Source organism: Pipistrellus hanaki (assembly GCF_964339955.1).
Source record: "Pipistrellus hanaki genome assembly, chromosome: 3".
NCBI lineage: Eukaryota > Metazoa > Chordata > Mammalia > Chiroptera > Vespertilionidae > Pipistrellus > Pipistrellus hanaki.
This window is the reverse complement of record NC_140505.1, coordinates 184,501,797-184,529,693: the sequence shown is the minus strand read 5'-3', so window position 1 is coordinate 184,529,693 and position 27,897 is coordinate 184,501,797. Positions and strand designations below refer to the sequence as shown.

At 64.9% G+C, this 27,897-nt stretch overlaps 1 protein-coding gene across 3 annotated transcripts; it reads left to right on the top strand.

The window, feature by feature from the left end:
• Positions 1–26,240, top strand: KCNJ4 (potassium inwardly rectifying channel subfamily J member 4). 3 transcript variants are annotated; one of them, XM_084880018.1, is made up of 2 exons: positions 1–19; positions 24,558–26,240. In XM_084880018.1, the coding sequence occupies exon 2, from the start codon at positions 24,599–24,601 to the stop codon at positions 25,925–25,927; it is 1,329 nt and encodes a 442-aa protein (XP_084736144.1). In that variant the 5' UTR covers positions 1–19; positions 24,558–24,598; the 3' UTR covers positions 25,928–26,240. The 3 variants fall into 3 exon arrangements, with proteins under 3 accessions (XP_084736144.1, XP_084736145.1, XP_084736146.1); XM_084880019.1 differs by lacking the exon at positions 1–19 and adding an exon at positions 5,076–5,562; XM_084880020.1 differs by lacking the exon at positions 1–19 and adding an exon at positions 19,553–19,704.
• The last annotated feature ends 1,657 nt before the right edge of the window (positions 26,241–27,897 follow it).

The window sequence follows — 27,897 nt, the reverse complement described above, 5'->3', positions numbered from 1 at the left end:
AGAGCTTTCCAGTCTTCAGGTGAGAGGCCCCCTGCACCCCCTGTACTCCCCCACACTTTTCAGTTCCAAGGAATGGGTCCCCGGCTGCTCTCCCCAGACCATCCACAGAGACATCACCCTCCACCCGCCCTCGTGTGCGCCTCTTCCTAATCTGCCCCCCTGTGGTGGCCCTTAGCGGTTCTCCTCTCCGTGAGGCTGTCTGAAGTGCCAGGACATGTCCCTGGACCGAGCCATGGACAATACCACTCAGTTCCCTCCGAATGCAGCCTGCTGGGCATGTTGGACATTGTGTGTTCCTGTGCTGAGGCTGTGTATACATTGGTGTGTGTGTGTGTGTGTGTGTGTGTGTATGTTGGAAGCATGCCTGTGTTGGAGGGTGTGTGTACTTGAGACACGTTTGTGTGTGCGTATGTAAATGTGTGTTTATGAGCTTGCAGGTGTGTGTGGTGTGTTTGTGGCATATGTGTTTACCCATGCGTCTATTTGTGTCTCTGATGGTGCGTGTGCGTTGGTGGGGTTGTGCACAGTGGATGTGTAAGACGGTGAGGTCTGTGACTGTGCATGTGTAGGCATGTGCTTGGGGTCTTGGTGCCAGGCTCTTTTCTTTCCCATCTCACTTCACGGGGTGACCTTCTCCCCCAGCTGAGGACGGTGGCCGAGGCCACAGGCTGGCTCCCGCCCCCTCTGCAGCCCAGGTGGCTGGTTGCCCAGGTCTTTGGCTGGCCCCGGTTTTTGGCAGGTGTGGGCCCCGGGGACAGGGTGGGTGGGTGAATCTGGGGCCAGGGCTTGTGTGCCACCCTCCTTCCCTCCCCACAGCAGGAGCAGCAGCGGGAAAGGTTGGCGGAGGGGGCCTATTTTGGGAGCGTCTCCTTAGCAACAGCTGCCACAGGCCGTCTGTGGCAGTTTTCCTATAGGTGCTAAAATATTCCACCCTGGTGACTACTGCGCACTGGGGGTAGGCGAGGGTGGCAGCGGAGGGTGGGAGAGACCCCTCGGCCCTCTGTCCCCAGGGCACAGTCTGCTAGGAGGGGTCCTGACCCGCTGGACCCCACACACCCTTTCCCTGCCTCTGCTCCTCACCTTCAAGGCTGCTCAGACGTTAGAGTTCTGAGGCAGGCCAGCTGTGTCCTGTTGTGATTTCTAATCTAAGCTGCTGAGCGGCCTCAGTTTGCCCATCTGTAGAATAGGCTGCCGGACTTTAAGGAACTCTCCAGCCCAGGAACCTCTGAGCTCTGTGCCTGACATGTTGGGGTGCTCTTTCCCTCGGCTCCCCAGTTGTCTCACCTCCCTGGCGCGCCTCCCCCCCCCCCCCCCAGTCTGTTCTCAGGGCCCCTGCGGGACCAGGGAGGCCTGACTGGCTCTCAGAGGGAGCCCGTCAGGCAGTGCTCTGCTGGCCTGAACGACCTTCCCCCAGAAGCCGGTTCGAATCCTGGGTCAGACAGGTGCTTACGTCCTGAGTGACTGAGCAAGGCCCTCCCCTCCCCATGTCTCAGCCCAGCCCCCCCCCCCCCCCCCCCCCCGTGAGCCAGGGCTGGTCATAGCCTCCAGCTCAGGGGCCTGCCGGGCTCAGATGAGAGTGGAGGCTGAGCAGGAAGCTCTGGCCAAATAGGTGAGGGTTTACCGGCCCTCACTCTCCGTCACACTTCACAGCAGGTCTCACCCTCCCCGAGGGCTGCGCTGGCCACCAGGCCGCACCGCGTGTGACATTACGGCCGCGCCTCGGGTCCCACCATCACCGAGCCTGCGGCACAGGCTTCTGGAAGGGTTAAGGAGGCAGAGACTGGCAGCCTCTCGCAGTGTGGGGTGAGGGGGGCGCACGCAGGTGCTTGTCCTCGGCTTTGTCCGGGGGTGCGTCTGTGTTAGGTGACAGTCTGAGCCCAGAGAGCACAGGCTGCTTGCCCCGGGCCTCCCAGGTTCTGACACCCTAGCCCCCCGCTCCCCCACCCTCACAGCCTCTGCACACCTGTCTCACCCCCCCTCCCCCCCGCCTACGAGAGCTACTCAAACAGGGACGAACCATGGTGAGTGCCTCTTTTAGATTTTATTTTTTAAAATATATTTTATTGATTTTTCACAGAGAGGAAGGGAGAGGGATAGAGAGCTAGAAACATCAATAAGAGAGAAACATCAATCAGCGGCCTCCTGCATGCCTCCTACTGGAGATGTGCCCACAACTAGGGTACATGCCCTTGACCGGAATCGAACCCGGGATCCTTCAGTCGCAGGTGGACTCTCTATCCACTGAGCCACACGGGTTTCGGCTCCTTTTAGATTTTTTTTTTTTTAAAGAGTGCTTTTTTATTTTATTTATTTATATTTTATTTTTTACAGAGAGGAGGAGAGAGAGATAGAGAGCTAGAAACGTCAATGAGAGAGAATCATCGACCAGCTGCCTCTTGCACACCCCCTACCGGGGATGTGCCCACAATCAACGTACATGCCCTTGACCGGAATCGAACCTGGGACCCTTCAGTTCGCAGACCAATGCTCTACCACTGAGCCAAACCGGTTTCCTCTTTTAGATTTAATCCTCCTGGGAACAGGCCCTTAAAGGGACATTGTCCTCTCCCTTTGCGTGTGAGAAAACAGGCTGGAGAGGGGAGGTGCGCTGCCCAGAGTCACATATGGTTAGCTGGTGGAGAAGGGACTCTTCCCTGGGGTCCCTTTTGCTTCTCCCCCCTCCTCCCAGCCGCCCCTCACCGGCACAGGACCCCCTCACAGGAGGTGAGCTCCCCCCCTCCCAGCCTCCCCTCACAGGCACAGGACCCCCCTCACGGGCACAGGACCCCCGCACAGGAGGTGAGCTCCCCCCTCCCAGCCTCCCCTCTCCGGCACAGGACCCCCTCACAGGAGGTGAACAGTGGGAACCAGGCTGCGCCCCAGCCTCAGCAAGGTCACCCCCAGATGTTTCTTCTCAGCTCCCGTGACCTCACAGCCACCGGCTTCCCGTCCCTTCTCCCCAGAGTCCCTGCCCTCCAGTCCCCGCCCTTCTTTAAACCAGTGCCCAGGGACCTAATGTTAGGAACCCCTGCTCTGGGTCTCCATCTCCCCTTCTACCTGCCCCTCCTCTTTCACCTGCACCCACACTCAGGGCAGCACCAGGCCCGGCAGCGCTCACCTGCACTCTCCTGCTCTCAGTCCATGGGAAGGTGCGCTGGGCACCGGGCACACGTCTGTGCGGAGCCAGCGTTCAGACGGCGAGTGTCCCCGGGTTCACACACCCAGACTCACTCCCCGGACCTCAGTCCGGGCTGAGCCTGTGCGCGCAGCTGGGTGTGAGGGAGCGGGCCTGGGGCGGGACGCCCTGCGGAGGTGGGCCCGGCGGGAAGGGAGGACGGAGGTGTGCCCGGCGGGGAAAGGAGGAGAAGGGCTGGTCACTTTTCTGAGCAGCTGCTGTGAGCTCTGCTGCTTGTGCATCTGGGTCACCAGATCCGCTCCTTTGAGGGAGGGGCTGTTGGGCCCCGTTTCACAGACGGGTTAAGTCAAACACTTGCTCAGGGGCGTGCAGATTCTCGGTGCTTTTGAGCCCAGGTTGGCCTGATTCCAAACTCCCTTAACAAGAACCAAATCTGTGCCCAGTGCCGGGTGAATGAGTGAGGGGTGATGAATGACTTCGGGGTGTGTGTGTGTGTGTGTGTGTGTCAGGAGACCTTCCCAGGGGAGGTGGCCTGGAGGCTGGACCGGAGAAGAGCAGGAAGCTCTGGGCAGAGCGGAGGAAGGGCTTTTGGTCGGGAAGAACAGCGGGTGCATGGCAGAGAGGTGTGGAAGCATCTGGTGTGTTCTGGAATCGGTGGGAATCCGGGTGTGTGTGTAGGTATAGCGGGGTGCGGTAAAGCGGGGCCCGGCTGTGCATCACCCCCGAAGTGGGGACCAGATCCTTTCAGGTGGGGGGTCTGGGGGCAGGGGGGGCGGTCACGGCGGTTCACGTGGTGTGGCTCCTGAGCTGGTGGCATCTTCCGGGGCCAGCTGGAAGGAGTGGGAGCTTTTGTATTCAGTAAGTTCTCAGTCTGACTTCGGGGTGCCTCAGTCTCTCCTCTCTTAACGGGGGGTAGTCAGAGATGGCCAGGCTCCTGGAAGTCCCTCCTGGTGTCCTCTCATCCCACTGCCCGGAGGAGCACTCCCCACCTGCGTCCCGGAGCGTTGAGTGAGGTGGCAGAATGGCCGGGTGCTGGGGACTCCCCCCCACAGTCCAGAGTGTGTGGAACCCAGACCTGGGGCACAATCAGGACACGACCCTCCCACAGAAAAACCCTTTGAAGTAACGGGGACGCAGAGAACCAGAGCCTGGGGGTTGGGCCATCTCTGCCTCTCTGGGTGACTCTGGCAGGCTTGTGACCCTCGGGACTCAGTCTCCCAGCCTGTAAAATGGGGCGGTGCTGCCCTCGGTGACTGTGAGGGCCTCTCCAGCAGGAGCGGGGTGCACAGGGTCCCTCACTGCGGGTCCTTCAGGAGGGGAAGGAGGCCGCGGAGGGGAGCCGCCCGGCGCCAGGGACCCAGGACCAGCCCTGTCCCACCCACCCCCTCCCTCCCTCCCTCCCTCCCTCCCTCCCCGCACGGGGACCCTTTCCACCTGCCGGGGGGCTGGAAGACCCGGAGCGGATTCTCGGAATGGGCTCTGGGAGGATAGCTCCGGGAGGCAGGAGGAAAACCCGGACCGGGTCTGGGGCCGGAGCGGGGCCACGCAGCCCCCAGCCCCGCGCGCCGGGCGTGGGAGAGGGTTTGATGCCCCCTCCCCCCCCGGAGGGGAAGGGCGGGCCGGGCCGCGGGCCGTCGGGCTCCCGGGCTGGCGGGTGGCGGCGGCGGTGCAGCCCCCGCAGCAGCGGGTGCGGGTCACGTGCGAGGAGGGGAAAGTCTCGCAAACCGGGCGGCGTGAGCGAGTTGGAGTTCTCGGCGCCGCAGGCGGGCGGCGGAGCTCGGGCTCCCGGGCGGCGGGCGAGCCGGGGCCGCAGCGGCGGGCCTGGGTCCGAGCCGGCGGGGCTGAGCGTGCCAGGGGGAGAGGGACAGGACGGGGCGGGAGCAGACGGAGACGCGCAGAGGGGGAGGCAGGGGGAGGCGGGGAGGACGCGGGACGGAGCAGACCCGCGGGGAGAGACGAGGGAGACGGAGACAGAGAGACCGGGGCGGAGAGACGGGGCGGAGGGCGGGGACGGGCCGGGGCAGGTGGCGGCACGGCCGTGCGCCCGGAGGTCTGGGCGGGAGGCAGGCAGCGGGGCAGGGTGAGCGCGGGGCGGGGCACCCAGTGGCAGCCCGGGAGCCGCGGGGAGGCGCCGGCGGGCGGGGGGCGGGAGCCATGGCCCCCGGAGCCCCGCGCTGAGCCGGCCCGGGCCCCGCGATGCTGACGCCCCGGCGGCGCGGAGGGCGCGCAGGGCAGCGCTGAAAGTTGGCGGCGGCAGCGAGCGCAGGACGCCGGAGACTCAGGGACCGAACCCCTGACGCCTGGGAGGGGCCGGGCCGGCCGCCAGGTTCAGGGAGAGGGCGCCGGGACCCCCTCTCCCCGCCGGGACGCCGCCGTGGGATGTAGAGCCGGCCGCAGCCGCGGACCCCCTCGGACCCTGCCCCGCGGTAAGCCTGGCACGCGCTGCTGGCGCATCCCTGTCTGTCCCGCCCGGTGGGTCTGTGTCCTGGTCCGGCTGCTTTGCCTGGGGCGCCCGGGACCTTATCCACCACCGGACCCGGTCCCTGCGCCTTCCCGGGAGCTGGCGAGCTCTGCCCCTCTGTCTGCGAGCTCTGCCCCTCTGTCTGCCGGCAGTGGCCAGTGGCGAGGTCTGGGGGGGATGCCAGAAACGCGGAGCGGTGGGCTGAGCTGGCCTTGACCTCCTGCCCCGGTCACGACCTTTCCCTGCCTCCACCCACCCCCAGCTGCCTCCGGTTCCAGAGGAGCTTCAGGAGGTGACTGTGGCAGGGGGCGGAGAGCTCCGTTCCCATCCCCAGGCAGCCGGTTTGCCAAGGCCCTTCCCTCTGACCGGGAACAGAGTCCCGCTTCCAGGGCTGAGCACTGCCTGCCCAGGGTGCGGGGTCAGGGACCCCGTGAATGAGGCATTTCACACCTCCCAGGGTCAGAGGCCCCCCGCGGGGAGGGACACGGACTGCTCTCCCCTCCCCGGAGGGAGAACCGGAGCGGAGAGAGGGCTGGATGAGCCCCAGAGCAGGGAAACTTCCCCTGCAACATGCTGCGTCTCCCCCATAGCAGCACCCACGTCCGCCTGGGTGCCCAGGCCCTGGGGGGGGGGGGGTGCGGGGAGACGGGCAGGCAGGCCTCTGGCGGAGGGGCCGGAGGCAGGTGGGGCCTCCGGAGCAGCAGGATGCTGAGCAGCAGGTGGAAGGGAAAGGCAGTTTGGGGAGGGAGGTCACACGGCAGGGCCCAGAGGGGAGCCATACCCTGACTGTGTGCGTGCGTGCGTGTGTGTGCACACGCGTGTAAAATGTCTATCCCGCTTCTCCTGCACACCCGGTTTTGTGATCTCCAGAGCTTGAGGGCTCTGGGGCCCTGTAGCCAGGACGTTGGGGGCCTGAGAACCACAGGATGGCCCTGGCTTGGACTGAGATGGGAGCAGAAGGCTGACGGGAGCCGTGGGGTAAGGGCTGGGGTGCCACCTGGCAGGAGCAAAGGCTGCTGGCCTGGAGCCGACCCTCCGTATTCACACCGGAGCCGGAGGACTGAGCCTAGAACCTTCGGCTCTGTTTTCCCCTGGGAGGAGGGGCTTCCTCCGCCGGGCAGTGGGCCTGCGTGTCCTCCAGTCAGGCTCCTGGAAGCCAGCTTAGCTCGGGGAACCAGCTCCCTGGACAAGTCACTTGTTCCCTGACCCTCGCCTCCCGCGTCTGTGGATGCGGACACCACTCCTGCCTCTGACCCCCGAGGAGGGCCTGGGCTCCAGTGAGCCGAGGGCAGCTCAGGGGCTGCGGACGGGGCTGGGCAAATGGGAGTTAGGATTCCTTTTACCTTTGGGAAAGTGCACAGCTAATGGGGAGGGGAAATGTGGCTGAAAATGGAGGGCTGACAGGGGAGAGGAGAGTCCAGGAATTAGAGGGAAGATCTGGGTTTTGGGATCCCTTGGGTTACCCTTGAAAAAGAAGCTCCTCTCCCAGAAAAACAAACAAGCAAAACACCTTTGGTGCCACTGGGAACAGACAGCCTTGAGTTTCTGCTGGGTGACCTTGGGTCGCTGTCTTGACCTCTCTGAGCCTCAGTTTCTTCAACCGGAGAATGGGGATGATGGTAGTGGCTCCAGTGGGTTGCTGAGTGACTTGCAGACCATGCCGCGTCTCTGAAGGCAGCTCGCACGAGCCTGGGGCACCGTAGGTTCTTAGCAGACATTCGTGGAGGAGAGCGAAGTAGCGGCAGGAGAGGCCGTGAAAAGATTTCTTCGCTTCGGGGAAGAGGGAAGGGGAGGAGGCACAGTGTAGGCTTGCAGGGCGGGCTGGTTCTTAATGTGGATCTGGGGGAGGCGGGGGCGAGCGTTGAGGGGGGGTGAGGAGGAGGAGGGGGCCCCTCTGCGGGGACCACTGAGTCACGAGAACATGTAAGCGACATGACAACCAGCAACATGGTAACCAGGAGACGGGCGGCGGCGGCGACGGGGAGCGGAGCTGGAGCGTGTGGCGGGCGGGGAGGCTCGGTGCTGGCAGCACCGGGGCCGGAGGGGCCGGGAGAGCCAGGCCGGCCGCTCAGGGTCCGGAGGGGAGGCCCCCGGGGCAGGTGGGCTGGGGCGGGGAGCCGGAGGGGCAGGGGGCGGGCGCCTCCGGGGTCTGCGGGGCAGGGGGGCTTCTGCCCCTCCCCAGGCTCCCCGCTCCTCTCCTCCACGTCTCCACTTTTCGTGCCTCTCCCCCCAGGATGCCAAATTTGGCTCACGCAATCTGTCGTCTCTCTGAGATTGGCACCCGGACCGGAGCTGAGTGCATTACATCACTGCAGCTCCCCCTGCACAGGGAGAGGAGGGGGGGCCGGGGGCCAGGGACACGCGGTGAACCCGCAGCGTGCCCTCTGACTTCCTGCTCACCCTCCTGCCTCAGGCCCAGGCGTGGGGGCTTCTGGGAGCAGCGAGGGCAGCCTGGAGGCAGGCAAGGGCTCTGATTTAGGGAGACCCCAGGGTCAGGGCAGGAGGTCGGATCATGCTGCTGGCCCCCGGGCGGGGGGGGGCCTGGGAAGCCGGAGCCTAGTTCAGGACCCCGGTGTTCCGTTGCCTGGCCGTGTGACCTTGGGCAGGGCTCGCCCCGCCCCGTGCAGAGTCTGCATCTGTACGGGGAACAGCTGGCCACTCAGAGCCGGTGCCTCTCCTGCGAGAAGACGCCCTTGAGCTCTGCTGCTCTGGGCACAGAGGCCTCAGCGGGAACTGCTCTCTGTGACCTTCCCTCCGTGTGCCTCCATCTCTCCGCCTGTGAAATGGGGACAGCAGAACCCGCAAAGGCACTAGATGTGAAAGAGGGGTACGAGGAGGAGAGAGAGCGTCTCTGGCCCCAAAACCACAGACGCTCAGAGGCCCTGAGCTCCTGGGGGCAGGGGGACAGTGTCTCCCTTCAGACACCAGGCTTGGCGCTTCAAGTCACTATTCCGGCGCCCCCCCTTTCACAGAACCAGGAATCGAGGCCCAGAGAGGGAAGTGGAGCCCCCCAAGGCACAGGGATGGTTCAGGGGGTGGAAGAAGCGTAACTGGGGCCTGAACTTGGGGCTCCCGGCTCCCAGTCCTGCTTGGAGACAGGCAGGCAGATGCCCAACCCCAGGGAGCAGAGTGGCGGCCCAGACTGGACACAGGGGCTGTGAGGGCCCAGCCCCCCCTGTGGCTCCCTTCCTCTCTCTGGCCCACCTCCACCAGCCCTAGACTTACCCCCACCCCTCGTGTGATCCATTTGTAAAGCTCCCCCTCGGGGTCATTTAGAAGCCGGATTCAGGCAGCCCCAGGCCGGGCAGGCTGCCTGGGGTGAAGCTGGAAGGTCGTGGCTCCTCTAGAAGATTCCAGAGGGGCAGTGGAGGGGCTGGGAGTGTCTGTGGGTGCTGTGTGCGGTAGTGAGCTCCCCAGCCCCCTGCCAGAGCTATTGAAGCAGACCCAGCTGGGGATGTGCCAGGGATCCTGACCCGGTGACCCCGGCTCTGGGTGGGGTTGAATGACATCGCCACCTCCGAAATCCCAGGAGTCTTTGCTCTCCCCGGGGAGGTTCTGGGAAGCAGCTCCATCAGTCAGTTACCTGTTTCCCAGCGCGGAAACGCGTTGTCGCCAGGAGCTCGTCCTGAGTGTCCAGCATCCCCACAGTGTCCATGGACGTCCCGGTGCCCAGATGGGGGAGCCACGGCTCAGAGAGTCTGTGTCACTTGCCCAAGGTCACACAGCAGGGAAGCGGAGGAGCCGGGTTTGAGTGCAGGCCAGTCTGGGGAGCGTGAAGAACGTCCCTCCCTGGGCCTGGATCTTGGCAGGAGGTGGCCTGTCGCCCCCATCCCGTGACACCCCCTCAAGGACTGTCCTGGGCTCCATCCTGAGCACACCCGGGGGAGAGCTCACTCTGCAAACGGGAAGCCTGAGGCCCAGAGACCAGGAATGACCGGCCCCAACAGCACCCAGAGCACCAGAGCGTTGGGTCTGGGCCGGGCTCTGTCCCCTGCCCCAGTGGGTGAGCGGGGCCTGTGGCCGATGGTGGGGTGCGGTCTGAGGTTGGGGTGCAGGTTTCAGGGTGGTCTGGCCCGGGGCCGAGAGGCGAGGGGATGGAGCCTGGAGAACAAGCAGGGGAACCAGCAGGGACGGCAGGTTCACCTCTGTCCGCCCAGGTCCTGCCCGGAGCCGCCCTCAGAGGTCCGTGCCCCTCAGCCCGTGAAGTCAGGGAAACGGGCCGGGGGGGAGGGGGTCTGAGAGGGTCTCGGAGCCGGCAGCCTAGGGTGTGGTTCCTGTGTGACCTTAGGTCAGCTCCCCGCCCTTTCTAGCTCGGTCCACCCATCTGTGCGGCCGAGAACGGGCTTGATGAGTTATTTTCACCAAGTAGCCGCCGCTGGGCTGCCATCCCCTGGGCTGCCATCCCAGCGTGCCGTGCCCGCCCCCTGGGGCCCTGGGCCCTGGGCTGGGGGCGGGCAGGAGCCGGGGGCGGGTATCACCTTGCAGCTTCCTCAGCCCCGCTGCCCTCCTTGGGGTTTGGGGGGACCTCCAGGCCCAGCCCTTCTCCTTTTCATCTTTATTCTCCTCCTGCTCCCTCTCCCCCTGGCTACGTGGGCTGATGGCTGCTCAAACTTTTAATTCAGATGGTAATTGGAATAATAATATGGGCTGAGGCCCCTCTGCTTGTGACGACGCAGCTGGTGCAGCGCAGCTATGAATAGACCTGAGTCACCCGCGCGCGCTCGCCCCTGAGGCGCGCACACGCTCCCTCGGGGGGTGGGTGGGGTACGGCGGGAGCGGGGGCGGGGGCGGGGGGCTCACGCTCCAAGCTGCTCGGGGTCTCAGCCCCCCAACTCCCAAAGCCCGGGGCAGGGCCACCCGTGGCCACTGTTGGTCCCTGTGGCGGCGGAAAGGCTTGGGGCCCCGGCCGTTGAGGATGGACAGGGTCAGCCAGGGGAGGGGCCGGCCGGGCACACGCAGAGAGGGGCTGGGCTGGGGTTTGCCTGATCCTCAGACCACTGTTCTCCCGGGACACACAGGCCAGGCCGACGGGCGGGAGGAATGCTGGGGTGGCCCCTGCCCTCTCCCTGGTGTGCCAGGCCCGTCTCCTCCCGGCACACACAGTCACACGTGCACACTCACACTTTCCCACTCACACACGACTTACTCAGGTAGGTGATGGTATTGATGGGTGGCTGGGGGCACAGAGAGGTTTTTGGGTGATCCAGCGGCAGAGTGGGGGTCCCCCCCCCCCCGTGTGCCAGGCTCTGAGCTGGGCTTTATATTTGTGACTTCACGTAATCCTCCCTGCCATGCTCCGAGGACCATCACTCCCACTTTGCAGGTGAAGGAGCTGAGGCTTGCCTGGCTGGTGTGGCTCAGTGGTTGGGCGTTGACCCAGGAACCAAGAGGTCTCCGGCACGCGCCCTGGTTTGCGGGCTCGATCCCAGGACGGGGCGTGTAGGTTGTAGCCAATCAAGGTTTCTCTCTCATCAATGTTTCTCTCTCTCTCCCCCTCTCCCTTCTCTCTTTCTCTCTGGGAAAAAAAAAAGGACATAAACTGAGAAGCCAGGGTTTGTCCAAGGCCCTGCAGCTAGAAGGGGCCATATGGCCTTTGTCCCACCCCTGCTCCCAGTTCCGGTCATTCTGGGCCCCATGGATCCTCCTGAGGAGGGAGGGTGCATGTCCTCGAGCCTGGGGCTCCCTTTCTCTCCCTGCGAGGGTCCCCTCTTCCCCGGGGCTGCCTGGCCACTTGCTGACCAGCCTGGTCGAGCAGCAGGAACATCTGGCCTCTGGGCAGGGGGAGGGGAGGTGCCCTGAGGGGCATGGGCAGGTCCAGGAGAGGGGCCGCTGAGACCCCGCCAGAGCTGTGCAGGGTGAAGGCGTTGTCATGGTGACCTGCCTGCTGGGAGCTTTGGTCTAGGCTTGCTCGGTGGGCGCGGCGGGCAGGGCACAGGGGGTGCACTGGGCAGAGGCCCCCCGTGGGCCTGGGAGGATGGAGAAAACTCTCCCCGGCTTTACCTGGTGGCCCCGCTCTGCTCCTGTGTCTGCTTTTCCCCCAGCATCTGGTGGGAGACGGAGAAACCGAGGCCAGAGGCCACAGTGATTGCCCTGGTCCCAGCAACGGTGCCAGAGCTGGGGCTGGACTGGAACCCAGAGCTCCCCTCCCCCAGGGCTGCTGACACCCCCTCTTTCTCAGACGTGCCCTCCATGGCCGGGCTTGTCCTGGGCAAACCCCAGATCGGAAGGAGGGGAAGGGGCGGCAGCTGGGCGGCTGGATGAGGAAGGACTTTCTGAGCCCAGCTCAGCGGCTTTCTTCCCCCCACGACCTGGCCCGGGTCACTGTCCCCGGGGACCTTCCTTAGTTCCTGTGTGACGGGGGGGTGTGCCTGGCTCTTCCCTCTGGTTGTTCCTCCTGTTCTCAGGCCCCCCCCAGCTCCCCGGCCTGCGGGAGGGACCTCAGCGAGGCTGGGGAGGAGGGTTAGTGCCCTGTGAGGGCCTGATCCCATTTACCTGGTGGGGAGGGAGTTGGCTCAACCTTGACCTGGTGGTGGAGTCAGGTCTCACCGCTGGCCTCGGGGACTTCCCAGCAGTCCCCCCACCCCCACCCCCGCCCTCAGCTCCTCTCCTAACCCCATCCCAAGCCTCGGCCCTGCGGGAGTTAAGGGGCTGCTCAGCCTGGGGCACAGATGGAGGGGGGTCAGTGATTCAGGAACGCCATACAGGGGAGGCCATACAGGGGAGCGGCAGGCCCAGAACTAGAGTGGGCCTGGCTGCAGGGGGTGACACGGGGGACAGAGGGGGCCGCACTCTGACACACGGGCTTCCGAGCCCTCCACACCCTCCACACCTCACCGCCTCACGGGCAGCCCACTTGTCTCTAGAAGGTTCTGCTGATTGATACCTGCCGCCCACTGGCCTCTGCTCTGCACCCTGGGGCTGGAGGGACCCGGCCTGTCCTGAGAGGAAGGGTGGCCGCTTCCCCTGCCCCCACCCCCACCCCGAGGCGCAGCCCCTCCCCCGCGGGCCCAGCTGAGCCTGCGGACGGAAGCAGACCTGGTGCGAGTCCAGCTCCTCCCCGAAGGGCTGTGTGGCCTCGGGCAGCCTTCTCCCCTCTGAGCGTCCCTACCCTGCGCCCTGCGTGTGCGGGGCTGCTGGGAGGACCCGGGAGCCTGTGGGGAGTGTGGTTGGTGGCTGAGCTGCTGTGCGGCCCCATCGCTCCGTGGCGACTCCTGGCGGATTTCCAGGCTGGCGGCCCCCGCACTCACCAGCCCGCACCTTCCGATCCTGCCTTTCTGGCCGGTGTCCTGCCCTGTGCCCTCTCAGCCCTCCCGGCCTGCTGGGCGGGGGAGGGCTGGCTGGCACCAGCGCCAGGCCTGCAGCTGCAGATCCCGAGCCACCTGACCTTGGAAAGAGTCTCTGGCGGTCTCAGCGCCGCCGCCCCCGGACCCGGGGCAGGAACGGGCTGCAGGGAAGGAAGAGGGGGACCGGGTGGGTACAGAGTGGGCCGTGGCCTCGTGCCGGGCTGGCCTGGGTCCCTGAGATGGACGAGGGAACGGGCAGCCAGCCACGGGGGGGACCGTTCCCGGCTGCAGGGGCACCCCGGCAGAGCTCACTCCCCACACTGCAGGGTGCCCCTGAGGAAGGGCGAGCCGCCCGTCATGGGAGTGTGCCAGCCGCTGCCGGGGAGCACTGTGAGGGGAGCAGCCCCGGCTCACACGGGTGCAGGGGAAGGGATTGGATCAGAACCCAGCGTTCCTATTGCTCGGGCTGCAGCTTAGCAGTCCTGTGACCCTAAAGGTCAACAGCCTGTCCTTCCAGTGTTCCCCGTGGCCTCCCCAGCTCCTCCCGTGGATGTGCCCCCCCAAAGCCCCTGGTCCACGCACAGTGGACACAGCTTCCAGACAAGCCCTAAACCCCCACTGCAATCTGCTCACAGCCCCGCTTAGCTCCAGGCCGGAGCCTTCTGTCCACCCCCACCCCCACCCCAGGCCCCAGGCCCTAAACACCCTGCAGGTCCGGTTTTCAAACTGCATGCAGGTCCACCTTGGCCAGTGTGGCTCAGCTGGCTGTGCGTCGTCCGTGCACAGAAAGTTCATGGGGTTGATTCCCCGTCAGGGCTCATGCTCAGGTTGTGGCTCCACCCCTTGCTGTTTCTCTCACATCGATGTTTCTCTCTCCCTTTCCCTTCTCCTCTTTCTAAAAGTCAATAAAAAGCGCGGCTCAGTGGTTGAGCATTGACCTATGAACCAGGAGGTCACGTTCAATTCCCAATCAGGGCACATGCCCAGTTTGTGGGCTCCATCCCCAGTGGGGGGCATGCGGGAGGCAGCCAATCAATGATTCTTTCTCATCACTGATGTTTCTATCTCCCTCTCCCTCTCCATTCCTTTCTGAAATCATAAAAACATATTTTAAAAATATATTTAAAATAATAAGTTGCATGTAGGTCCTGACCCATCAGTAGTTGTAAAATTGACTTAGTGAGTTCAATACTTATTTTTATTTTTTTAACATATATTTTTATTGATTTTAGTGAGGAAAGGAACTGGCGGGAGAGAGAAACATCAATGATGAGAGAGAATCATTGATTGGCTGCCTCCTGCATGCCCCCCACTGGGGATCGAACCCACAACCCAGGCACTTGCCCTTGACTGGAATCGAACCCAGGACCCTTCAGTCTGAGCCAAACCAACAAGGGTCCATTACTTATTTTTTAAAACAAAATAGCAAGCACTTTGCATGTAGGGAGAGTAAATATCCTTTTTTTGTTTTTGTTTCGGCTTTTCAGATACGCATTATATAATGAGTAGCCACGTGCAATTTGCTTGTTTCTACTCTGGGTCGTGGTCAAAAAGCGTGCAAGCTGCTTCTCCGTATAGGAGTCCCGGGGGGGCCCCTGACAGGGGGTGCAGATTCCTTCTTCCCAGGATGCTCAGTTCCTAAAACGTAAGCGCGGAGAATTCTGGGATGCGGCTGTTCCGTCCTCAGACCTTCCATCTCTTGCCCAGAAGCCCGCTTAGCTCCAGGCCGGAGCCTTCTGTCCACCCCCACCCCCACCCCAGGCCCTAGGTCCTGCTCTCTGCCCAGCCGGCCCCGGCCCCGCCCTGCCTCACGTTTGTGCTCCCCGCTTGCCCCATGGGGACCTTCCCTCTATGCCCCCTGCTGTGCAGACCCTTGTTTTCTATCCTACGGGTTGACACTTGGAGCTCAGCAAAGCGGGGCTGAGCCTTACGTGTCTTCCCCCAGCGCATAGTAGGTGCTCAGTAAGTGTTCATTCATTCCACAGTGATTCATAGAGTGCCCTCCGGGGCAAGGCACCGAGCCGTGCTAGAGGCGTGCCAGGCAGGAGGGCAGATGCCACTGCAGCTCAGCATCCATGTAGGGTGATGAATGAATGAATGAATGAATGAGTGAATGAGTGGAGTCTCAGAGTCTCTGGCTTCCGGACCCAGATGGGCCGATGGGCAGAAACGGTGAGTAAGCACCTAGCACGTGGCCTGCACATAGTGGGCGCTCTCATAGCCACATCCCTCCTGGCGGTGGGGGAGCCGGATGCTGGGGCCGGAGCGGAGGCTGCGTGTCCCTCCCCGGTCTGACCTCCTGAGGCAGCTGGCTGCACCCGGCTCCGCTCTGCACGTCCCCCTCCCCCCCAGCCCTTGAGCTTACCCTTCGGGCCCAGGACACTGTGTACGAAGCTCAGGTGCCCCGTGACCCCCCGAGGACCCCGGAGGGTCAGCGAGGAGAAGCCAGCGGCCCCGGCGGGTGAGGCCGCGGCCGAGGCTCGGACGTCCTGGCCCCGCCCCCGGGCCGCAGAAGGTCTCCGTCTGGTCTCCACTCCGCGGCCACCTTGTGAGAGGTTCTCCCTGGCTACGGCGACAAAAATAGCTGCTGCTCGGTCACGTTCTGCCACGTCGCCCCGCTGGGGCCTTTGTGGGGATCTGATGGCTGGAATTATCTTGTTTCTGTCAGTCATCAGCTGTTGATGGAGCGTCTGGGGCTCCGGGGTGAGGCGGAGACTCAAGGTCCCTGCACTTAAGGAGATTGCAAATGCAATGGGATCAGGGCTGGGAGGGGGTCAGGGCGCGGGCGGGCGGACGGACAGACGGAGAGTGCCGGGGGCGGGGAGGGGGGGCCTTTGAGGAGGAGGCAGCCTTTGAGTCCCGCCTGAACGGGGGAAGGCTGGGCTGTGGAGTCCTGGAGGACTCCAACCAGAGGCACTGCCGGTGTGAAGAGCCAGTCAGGAATGGACGAGGTGTGTTCAGGGACAGGAAGGAAGGCCCAGGTGGTAGGGGTGGGTTGGGGAGGGGCAGGTGGAGGTCAGAGGGGCAGAAAGCCCCTCTGCTCTAAGCTGAGGAGCACGGTGGGGCCTCCGCCGTGGGGCTGGGCTGCAGGGAGAGAGGAGCGGAGGTGCAGGGAGGAGGTGGCTCTGAGCAGGGGGCCCTCGGCAGGCTGCATGCACTGGCTGTGGGGCCGGCGTCCGGGCCCCAGTCCTGGGGGAACTCCTATTTTCAGGGATGAAATTAGCAGCTCCCCTCCCGGGGTCTCCCGAGGCCCCCAGCAAACACTAAGTGTCTGCTGGACCACAGTGCGCCGACTGCTAGGCCTGAGCGGACCCCTCCTGGGAGGTCACAGGGGGCTGAAGGCAGGGGAGGGGTGGTGGGTGGGTCCTTGCGATGCTGAGTCTGTGATGCCTCTGGGCACCCAGCGGACACGGGGAGCAGGAGCTGAGCTGGCTCGCCACGGCTGGGAGGGTGACAGGGGCCACCGTGAGCTTGGGCACTGCAGGGGGTGGGCACGCAGAGGCCAGAGGAGGGAGAGCCAGGAGGGCACCCAGAGAGCGGCCCTCAGACCTGGAGGACTCACAGCGGAGGCGAGGGCCAGCCGGGCCTCCGTCAGAGCCGCGGGGAGGCCAGTGGGGGCCACCGGACCCTCGGGGACTGTGGGGAGAACGAGAGGTGACGCTGAGACCCCTCTTCCAGGAGGGCCTCTGCACTGACAGCGTGCAAGCCCTTCCCTCCGCTGAGCGCTCCTCTCCCCCTTTCGGACGGACGGGGCTCAGAGAGGTGCAGACACTTTCCCGCGGCCACACAGCGTGTCCGGAAGCAGATCCGAGCTTGCTGGGATCACGGTCCCCTTTGAGCACCTTACGAATGCCGCGATCCTTCTCAGAAACACACACACATGTGCACACTAATTTTAAAACCTTCCCCGTGCCTCTCTTTTTTCTGTAGGTAATACATTCATATGGTTCTAAAATTAAAAAAGACACAACAGGAATACAGTGAGAATCCCTCCTCCCACCCCATCCCCAGCCACCTGCTTCCCCTCCCCGGAGGCAGCCGGTGGCACCCGGCTCCCGGGTCTCCATCCGCAGAGGAGCACAGACAAGCCAATGTGTGTATCTAAAAATTTCCCTCTCCTTTTCTGTACGAACGGTGGATACTATACTTGGTACCCATCGCGGCTGCCTTTTTTCGCTGGAAACGCGTCTTGAAGACCCACACCGCTCCCACACGCTCCCTCCTCCTCCTCTCTGGCTGCATGCTGAGCCTTTCAGGGGGGCGGGGGGCGGGCTGCTGCCAGGCTGGGCACAGGAGGTGCCTGACGGTTCGCAGGCCGAGGCCCCAGGGGCATGCACGTGTCGCAGACTCTCCAGAGCCTCCCAGGCCGCCCAGAGCAAGAGAGGGAGCGGGCCTGGCACGTGGCTCTCGCTCCCCTTCCCCCACCTCTTCTCAGGGGCAGCCTCTGAGCCCAGCCAAGACCCAGGGGTCCCGTGTGTGGAAATGGGGGTGCTGCCTCCACTCCTCCAAGCTCTCGGACACACCCTCCCTGCACCAGCAGCCCAGCTCCTGGAGGCTGGTTTGCCGAGAGGCCAAGGTCAAGGTTAAGGGACAGGGATCTCCACACCCATTCCCACCCCTGGTGGGATGCCAGGATGGGGAGGGCATCGTGGGCTGCGGGGAGGTCACCTCTGCTCCCACCGCAGCTGCCTCTGCCCCCACACCTCCCGCCTCCGCTCAGGAGGAGTCGCTGCCTTTCTGGCCGGAGGGAGGGTATCCGAGTGGAGAAGGGAGGTGGGCCGATGGGCAGGGCTGGTCAGGGCACCTGGGCGGCTCTGCTAACACCCCCTCCTCCTGGCTCGCCTCTGGCTGTCCACTGTCCCCGTGTCCGCTGTCCCTGTGTCCTCTGTCCCTGCACTCCGCCTCCCTCTGCTGTGTCAGGTCCCCTGTGCGGAGGCGCGGGCTGGGTCTGAGCCCTGTCTCTACTCATCCAGCCTTCTTGCCCCTGCGACCTCCTCCACCCTCGCGGCTTAAAATATCCCCGGGCGGTCAAGGTCTCACCGGTCCGACTCCGCGCAGACCTGGGTCTGACCTGCGGGCATCTCCGTCGGGACAGGCCAGGGCCACTGCATACTGAGTGTCACCCTCAGCCCTGGTCCTCTCCTGCCCAGACACACGGGGGCTGCTCTGTCTCCAGACTCACACCCACATGTACAAACCATCCCGGGCGAAACCTCCTTGTAAAAACATGTTTTTATTGGTTTTTAGAGAGAGGGGAAGGGAGAGGGATAGAGAGAGAAACATCGATGGGAGAGAAACCTCATTGATTGGCTTACTTCTGCACGTCCCCTACTGGACAGGTGCCCTGACCAGGAATCGAACCAGTGACCTCTTGGTGCATGGGTCGATCGATGCTCCACCGCTGAGCCACACCGGCCAGGCAGCACACCAGACTCTCTGGAATGTCCTACACCCTGCCGTTCACACAGACACACAGTTCTCTCGGCCGCCTCGGCGCCCGCTCATGACTCGGGTCTGGGTTAAATGCCACTTTCCCAGAGGCCTTTGGGGACCCCCCGCCGACCAGAGCCCCTCGTCCTCGCGCGGGGAGACCGGGCCTCAGGCTCACGAGGTGCTGCCGCCTCTGCTTGCTGGGGGGCGCCCCCCGGCCAGTAGCTGGCGCCCGCCGGCCCCGCAGCCAGCGAGCATAAGCGTCACCGAGGCCGCGGCGGAGTGGGCAGCCATGGGTCCAAGCCACGGCCGGGGGCGCGGGGAGCAGACGCACCGCCAGCCAGAGACTGGGGTTCTGGGAAGGAGAAGCTGGGGAGCCCCACTTGCCTCCAGATCCTTGTAGGGGGAGGGGCATGGGGATTGGGGCGCCCCTGTGGTGGGTGGGACAGTAATCATAGAAGAGACTCCTGGGGGCGGAGCCGGGGGGGGGGGGGCATGGCGAGTCTCCTTCAGGGCAGGGCCCAGTGTGGCTGCGGCCCAGGGCACCCGGCAGGTTGGGCCTGGAGTCCTCCAGCCACCGGCTCCTGCCAGCGGCCATGGCCCAGGCCTGTGTGGACAGTCTGGGGCATGCTTCTCTCTCAGCCCGCTCTCCTGCAGGCCGGGGGCTGGGCCAGAGGGGGGGTGCAGAGCTGGAGGCAGAGCCCCTCAGAGCCCAGAGCCGCCTGCGCGGCTAGGCTCCGGCTGGACCGGGAATCCAGGACCTGCCGGGGTCCCGGCTCCCCTCCCTGCGGCCAGTTCCTCCTCTCCAGGAGGACGGACGGCCACTGGCCCACGGGGCCGGGGTGCTGGCTCAGCGGGGAAACTGCGGGGGAAAGGTGCGATGTCACGGGGTTTCTTCGAGGCAGGAGAATGGTGTCGGACGAATCTGCTCTGGCATCGGCTGCCGGGGTCCGGCTCGGGCGCTGCCTCTCAGGCGCTGTGTGACGCCGGGGTCCTCCAGGCGCTGTGTGACGCCGGGGTCCTCCAGGCGCTGTGTGACGCCGGGGTCCTCCAGGCGCTGTGTGACGCCGGCCGGCGCTGGCCCTCTCTGGCCTGGACCTCCTGCCCTGGAGCGGGGATGCTGCTGTGACTCCTCCGAGGTCACGGGGAGGGTGGCAGGCATCGATCCTGGCCGGCACTCAGAGCAGAGCCCGCAGGGAGGAAGTGGGTGCTGCATGCTGTTTGCGGTTTTGCAGCGTCAGACCTCACCCGCCGGCCGGGAGGGCGCCGAGCCGGGCGTGTCAGGGTTCGGAAGGCGCTGTGGGGGCGGCACGGCACTAGCTGAGCCCCCGTGCGTGGCCTGCGCTCTCACCACCACTGACCAGCGGCGTCTGGCCCTCAGGACCGCGTGCAAGGTAGGCCCGGCTCTGTTCCTCCCCAGAGAGGTCAGGGACCCCCGTCCCGCTTCCGGCCCCGCTCTGAGCGGTTCTCAGGGCCCCGCTCCCTCCCGGGGTCCGCGTGCTGCTGTGGGACAGGCTGGCAGGCGTGAGGCGGACACAGCGAGGGCTCTGAAGTGCAGGGAGGAGGCCAGGGAAGGACCGGTCAGGGTCGGGCTTGGAGTGATTCTGGCCACCTGTCAATCACTGACCGTGTTCTGGGCACGTGACGAGCACCGTCCTATTGGTTCCTCATTACAACCTCATTAGCCCCGCCCACAGGCGAGGCGTGCGGGACCAGAGAGGTGAAGTGACTTGCCCAAGGTCACACAGGCGGAAAGCGGACAGAGGCTGGGAGTCGAAGCCACTGGATGGGGAGCGGGGAGATAGGGGCTCTCGGGATTCACAAAGAGAAGAGAGTCAGGCCTCCCAGGGCCCAAGGAGCAGGGCGGAGGCCTGCAGGGGTGCAGGGGGTCATGGGCAGGAGCAGACACCCTGCCAGGATCTCCCCCCTCCCCCCGGCTCCATCCATCCTCAGCCCCTTTCCCTCTGAGGGGCTCACAGCTGCCGGCCCGCTCCCTCCCTGCACAGCCCGTGTGAGCGGAGAGGACACCGCCACACCGGTGAGTGGCCTCCTTCAGGCCGGACGGCCGGCTCTGAGCTCCTCGGGGCTGGGAGCGGACGGTGTGTGTTCCTCCCCGCTCCCGCCCTCTCATCCTTTCGGGGCACTGGGTGCGTCCCTCTGCCCTGCTGCCCCCGGGCCTGCTCCCCCTGGCAGAACCAGTCTCCCGCTGCAGACGATGCTGGGCACCTCCTTTCATTCCATCCTCCCTGCTCCCCCAGGGAGCGGCCACACCCCTCCCCTTTGTGCAGACTGAGAGGAGCATCGGCTTGAGCAGTCAGTGGCCGAACCAGGACTGGAAGCCAGGTTTTCTGACATATTCGTCATCTTCTTCATCTCCCTATCCTGTGCCTTTCCCTCCAACACCTGTGGCCACCCCAGCCGAGGAGTCGATGCCGAGCGCTGATGGTGTTTGCCGCCACAGTGGCCCCGGGGGGTAGATACCGTGATCAGCATCCCCATTTCGCAGATGGAGAAACCGAGGCCCAAAGAGGACACGCTCGGAGGTGACAGAGCTGAGAGCAGGAACCAGGCCTCGCCGCCCCAAACACAAGAGCCCAGCCAGCACGTAATTCCATAAAGCGGAAAGCAGTCCAGGCGTGCGGACAGCGCGGCCCGGGCTCAGGGGAGGCAGGGGGCAGTGCAGCCAGCGAGGGCTTTGGAGAGCGGAGGGGCCGGGGCCAGGCCGGGGCGAGGGCTGGGGGCTGGGGGCTGGGGCCGGGCTGAGCCAGGCGCCTGGACCGAGCCAGACCTGAGCGGGTACCCCAGCTCTCCCACTTCTACCGTGTGACCCCCGTCCCCATCCCTCTCCCCCTGACCCCCCCGCCCGCGATTCCTCAGCGGGAGGGACATCCTCTCCCCCCCCCCCTGCAGGGCGGGGCCTGGCCAATGCCAGTTCGGCAAACGGAGGGCCGCTGAGGCTCCGTGAGCTGGACCGGCCGTCCGAGGTCAGCTCCCTAAGAGCAGCCTCAGACGATGCCTCGGTGGGTCCCACGGCCGAGCTGTGTGGCCTCGGAGTCACCTCCCCTCCCGGCCACCAGGAGAGGCAGGAAGGCCCTGCAGGCGGCGGAGTGTCCTCGTGTGGCTCCTGCCCCGCGGCGGGAGTGTGGACGAGCCTGCCCCGGGCTCAGGCCCGCCCCTGCTGCTGCCTGGGGTTGGGGCCACCGAGGCACCGCCCCCGCCTCCCATGCGTGGTGAGCGTGCGCACCGGAGACGTGCCCGGTGCTGGGACCCCGGGGGCTGCTGCCGCCCTGTCAGCTTTCCTTCCGGAAAGTGGTGTGGACGAGGGATCGCACCCCAGCTTTGCCACAGAGTCAGAGGGAAAATGTAGGAGATGACAGAGCGGGGCCCTTCCTACTTCCTCGGACCCCTGGCCGGCAGGTCTCCCCCCCTCCCTCCCCCAGCAGCTCTGCTGCTCACCTGCACCATCTCGCTGTGCCATATCCCTGCTCTCTGCCTCAGTTTCCCTAGTTGTCCAGGGAAGTCTGGACTAGGGGGCCTCAGATTTTAGATGTTCGCAATGTAGTAAAATTTTTAAAAAATATATTTTTATTGATTTCAGAAAAGAAAGGAGAGGGAGAGAGAGAATCATCAATGATGAGAGAGAATCATTGATCGGCTGCCTCCTGGGAGTTGAGCCTGCATCCAGGCATGTGCCCTGACCGGGAATCAAACCGTGACCTCCTGGCTCACGAGTCGACACTCACCCCTGAGCCACACCGGCCAGGACACGGTACATTGTTTTTAATCGGTAACTGGCACAGCAGGTCAGCCCTCACGTTGCCGAGGAAGGACGTGAAGTTTGTGAAACGCGGCCGGCACGCCCCACCCCCGTTCCTTCTCCGAAGAAATTCCGTTCCCAGGAAGGGAGCCCGGGCCGCGCCCAGACCACAGGAAGTGCCCGGGGAGGAGCCGGGCTGGAGGGGGCGGCCTCGCCAGGTCAGGGACAGCCCCTCTGGGCAGAGCCTGGGCCAGGCCCTCACCCTCTCTGGGCCTCGGTGACCTCCTCCGTGCAAGGCTGGGTCACCACCCGCCCCCTCTGCCCTCCCCTCCCGGCCCCGGCCTCACCCCTGTGCCCTCCGGGGGGGGGGGGTCGCCCCTCTTCCCAGCAGCACCTGGGCGGCCCCGGCCTCATCCCGGGCCTCCGAGCTGGTCTGTCCCCGCTCCGGGCTTCCCGGGCTCACGTACACGAGGGCCTGGACCTCAGGGAGCCGCAGTTCCCTCCGTGGTGCTGACGGAGGCAGGCACGGGGGAGGGACAGAGCAGGGACAGGGACGCTCGTGAAGGAAGACCTCCCTAGAAACTGCTTCCAGCCAGAAGGCACCTGGCACCCTGGCGGGTGGGGGGGGGGGTGGCGGAGAGAGCCTGGGGTGCCCGGGAAAAGGTGTGACCCCTGAAGGGCCGGCATCACAGGGCATCGTCACCAGCTGGGTCTTCAGGTAGATGGGTCTCACTCGTCCCGTTTCCCAGATGCGGAAACTGAGGCTCGGGTCAGGCCAGTAGCTTCAGTTACAGGGTGGCCCTGGGACTTCCATGGGGCCTGTGGGCCGGGAGGCCTCCGAAGGGAGAGGAGCCCAGGGGGCCGGGGGGAGGGGCGGGCGCTCCGGGCTGAGAGGGCGTCTCCCGGGAAGAGGCAGGCTCGGAGCCGCTGATCTCTAAATTACAGCGTTGGCGCGCACGGTTGCTGCGGCAACCGAGTTGTCCTGCGCGGGGAAGTGTATAAACATTGCCACAGATGCACAATTAGATCAGGAGGAAGAATAGCACAGAAAATAGAAACTTTCAGCCTTATGTAATTCCGGGCCAAAATGCTACCGGGAGCCGAGGCGCGGGCCGGCCCTGCCAGCCGCCGGGGCCCGGCAGCACCGGCTCTGCCAGGGGCCCCTGGAGGAGAGGGATGAGGGAGGGTCTGCCCCCACACCCCCCACGGGCTCAGCTGGCACGCCCTGCCACCCGCGGGGGGAGGGGCTGCCTCTGCCCAAACAGCTGGGCACCGGACAGCCCGGCCTGCCTCCGCCCGCTCCCCTGCCCCCGGGGGGCGGAGGGCGCCGGAGAGCGAGCACCTACCGTCTCCTCCGGCTACAGACGCAGGAAGTGAGGCTGATCAGGTGCCCCAAGGAGACACGGTCGGTGGGCGTGGGACCTTCCCCGTCTGAGGCTCCACAGGCTGGACGCACCGGAGCTGACACGTGGGGACAGAGGCAGACCCCCCGGGCGTGGCCCGCTGACCGGCTGTGCGGCCGGGGCAGGTCACGGCCCGCTCGGAGCCCCGCTTCCTGTGACGTGGGAATGGCGGTGCCCACACGGAGCCACGCGCAGGGTCCCCTCCCTGTCTGGCCCGCCACGGGGTCCCCCCCCCCACTGCTCCCAGCGAGTCTGGGACAGGCGGGAGCTGAGCGGGGCTTCCTGCGTGAGGGGCGTGTCCTGGCAGCCGTCCAGCGTGGCAGCCGGCAGCCACGGCACTTGGCGGTGACATGTGGCTAGTGGAACTGTGGAACTGAGTTAAGTTTTAATCTTCGCGAATGCCAGGAGCCACAGGTGGCAGCGGCTGTCGTGTTGACAGCACAGCCTGCCCGGAAAGACCCAAAGGCGGAGGGTGATGCCGGGGGGTGAGCGGGGGCCGGAGCCTCACAGCGCCCTCTGCTCAGGGCGCTGGTGGCAGGCTGGGCACCCGGAAGCCCGGGCTTGGAGCGGTGGGCAGAGGAGGGCTGGGGGGGCAGCGGGAGGGCTGGGCCTGGGCCCTGGATCCTGGTGGCCCGGCTCCTGGCCTGGCAGAGACCCCAGTGCTGGAGCTGGGCTGGCTGTGGAGGCGCTGGCTCGGGTCCCGACACCCCTACCTGTTTGTTTATTTTTTAAAAAATATATATTTTTATTGATTTCAGAGAGGAAGGGAGAGGGAGAGAGAGAACATCAATGATGAGAGAGAATCACCGATTGGCTGCCTCCTGCACCCTGGGGATCGAGCCCACAGCCCAGGCATGCGCCCTTGACCGGAATCGAACCTAGGACCCCGGATTCCGCAGGCTGATGCTCTATCCACTGAACCACACCGGCCAGGGCCCGACACCCTCCCTGTGGTCAGAGCCGCCTTCCCTGTCACATGCTGCTGCCCGGGCGGAGGAGGCCCCGGGGGCCAGGCCAGGCGCTTCCCCTTCTGTCCTCCTCCCAGAGCCGGGCTCCCAGCACCTCACGTGTCTGTCCCCCCCCCCAGGCCCCGTGTCTCCCCGCGGACCCGCCCGCCCGCCTCGGGACATGCTGGGGCACAGCCGCAACGGGCAGGCCCACGTGCCCCGGCGGAAGCGCCGCAACCGCTTCGTGAAGAAGAACGGCCAGTGCAACGTGTACTTCGCCAACCTCAGCAACAAGTCGCAGCGCTACATGGCGGACATCTTCACCACCTGCGTGGACACGCGCTGGCGCTACATGCTCATGATCTTCTCGGCGGCCTTCCTGGTGTCCTGGCTCTTCTTCGGCCTGCTGTTCTGGTGCATCGCCTTCCTGCACGGGGACCTGGAGGCGGGCCCGGCGGCCGGGGCCCCGGCGGGCGGCGGCGGGGCGGCCCCCGCGGCCCCCAAGCCCTGCATCATGCACGTCCACGGCTTCTTGGGCGCCTTCCTGTTCTCGGTGGAGACGCAGACCACCATCGGCTACGGCTTCCGCTGCGTGACGGAGGAGTGCCCGCTGGCCGTCATCGCCGTGGTGGTGCAGTCCATCGTGGGCTGCGTCATCGACTCCTTCATGATCGGCACCATCATGGCCAAGATGGCCCGGCCCAAGAAGCGGGCGCAGACGCTGCTGTTCAGCCACCACGCGGTGATCTCGGTGCGCGACGGCAAGCTGTGCCTCATGTGGCGCGTGGGCAACCTGCGCAAGAGCCACATCGTGGAGGCCCACGTGCGGGCCCAGCTCATCAAGCCCTACATGACGCCCGAGGGCGAGTACCTGCCGCTGGACCAGCGGGACCTCAACGTGGGCTACGACGTGGGCCTGGACCGCATCTTCCTGGTGTCGCCCATCATCATCGTGCACGAGATCGACGAGGACAGCCCGCTGTACGGCATGGGCAAGGAGGAGCTGGAGGCTGAGGACTTCGAGATCGTGGTCATCCTGGAGGGCATGGTGGAGGCCACGGCCATGACCACGCAGGCCCGCAGCTCCTACCTGGCCAGCGAGATCCTGTGGGGCCACCGCTTCGAGCCCGTGGTCTTCGAGGAGAAGAGCCACTACAAGGTGGACTACTCGCGCTTCCACAAGACCTACGAGGTGCCCGGCACGCCCTGCTGCTCCGCCCGGGAGCTGCAGGAGAGCAAGATCACCGTGCTGCCCGCCCCGCCGCCCCCGCCCAGCGCCTTCTGCTACGAGAACGAGCTGGCGCTGCTGAGCCCCGAGGAGGAGGAGCTGGAGGAGGAGGCGGCGGCCGCGGCGGCCGCGGTGGCGGCCGGGCTGGGCCTGGAGGCTGGCTCCAAGGAGGAGGCGGGCATCATCCGGATGCTGGAGTTCGGCAGCCACCTGGACCTGGCGCGCATGCAGGCCACCCTGCCGCTGGACAGCATGGCCTACCGCCGGGAGTCGGCCATCTGACCCGGGGCCCGCCCGCCCGCCCGCCTCCGGGGAGCCTCTGCGGGGGGTGCGGTGCCTGGACACCCCTCCGCTCTCAGGGCGGCGCCGACCGGGCTCCCGGGACCCCCTGGAGGGAGGCGGGCTTCAGAGCTGGGGACCCCTTCCCGCTGACTCAGGGGCCCACACCGGGAAGGGCACCGGACGCCCTCTGCCCAGCGCCTGCCCGCTGGCGGTTCCGGGACCCGGACTCACTCCTTCCCCCACCGACCCCCAAGGACGAGCCCTTTGCTCTCAGAACCTGGGGACGCGCTGGGCTGTGGAGGGCGGCGTCAGGGGGCCGGGTGCGGGGGAGTGGGGGGGGCGGGGGGGCGCGTGTCTTTGCATGACTGTGACCTGTTGCTCATGACGTTCTTTTGTAAATCCCTGTACACAGAGGGGACGGAGGCGCGGATCCATGGAGCGCCGTCCTCCGTGCACCCCCCTCACGGGCGGCCCCGCCCTGCCCTCCTGGCTGCCCCCGGGAGCCCTCAGAGCCGGCTCCTCGCCCCGATGGTGCTGGTCTGAGTGTGGAGGTGGAGCCCCCGGGGGGACCCAGGGCCACCCTCCCTGAGTGTCTCCGGCCCCGGACCCAGCCCCGACCGACCATGGATTTGTAACTCTATATTTTTAATAAAGTATATGGCCCACCGGGGTAGGCTGACTGAAGATGGAGGGCTGGGAAGAAGAGAGAGACCAACATAATGAGAGTGTGTCTGCGTGTGGTATGGGTGTGTGTATGACATGTATATGCGCGGTGTGTGCGCTATGTATGTGTGTATTGTATGTGAGTGTATCGTATGTAGCATGCCTGTGCATTGTGTATGTGGTATGGGTGTGTGTGGTATATGGATGTGTATGTGCTATGCATGTATGTGTGTTGCATGGGACATGTCTATGCATTGTGTGAGTATATGGGTGTGTGTGGTATGCATGCGTATATTGCATGTAGCATGCCTGTGCATTGTGTGTGAGGTGTGGGTGGGTGTGGTGCCTGGGTGGATATGGATGTGTGTTATGCATGCACGTGTATTGTGTGCAACATGCCTGTGCATTGTGTGTGAGGTGTGGGTGGGTGTGGTGCCTGTGTGTATATAGATGTGTGTTATGCATGCACGTGTATTGTGTGTGACATGCCTGTGCATTGTGTGTGAGGTGTGGGTGGGTGTGGTGCCTGTGTGTATATAGATGTGTGTTATGCATGCATGTGTATTGTGTGTAACATGCCTGTGCATTGTGTGTGAGGCGTGGGTGGATGTGGTGCCTGTGTGGATATGGATGTGTGTTATGCATGCACGTGTATTGTGTGTAACATGCCTGTGCATTGTGTGTGAGGCGTGGGTGGGTGTGGTGCCTGTGTGGATATGGATGTGTGTGGACATTTGTGCCCTTTGTGGACACTGGCCTTGCAGGAACCTCTATCACCTGCCGTTCTCCTTCCTGGGAGCCCGTGCGAAGGGTCTGAGTGGCCTCAGAGCCCAGTGGGTTTGGGTCAGAGCTTTGCTGTCCCTGCTGTGGTGTCAGCAGGTGGTCCATCGTTCGGCCTCAGTTCACACTGGTGGGGGGGGTGGGGTGAGCATCCCTCCCTCCCGGAGATGGCGGACAGGAGGCTCCTGTGGAAGTCAGCCAGCCCTCTATAGCCCGGGGACGGGGGGAGGGCCCTGATGGACCCCCTCACACCAGGCACATCACACCGGGGCTGGTCAGTGGCCGCAGACACCGCGGTGGGAGGGCCTGGGAGCCGCTGGGACTCCCGGAGAGCCAGGCCTGCCTCTGCCTTGCTGTGGGACCGTGGTAAGTCCCTCCCTCCTCTGGCTCAGTCAGCCTGTGCTGAGAAACAAACATCCCCCTTAGCAACAGGGTTTCTTCTTAAGCGTTTTTGGGGCCTGGTGGCTGCTTGTCCAGCTTCCTCCGGCTCACTCCAGCAGCTACGCCAGCTGGGACGTCAGCTCGGC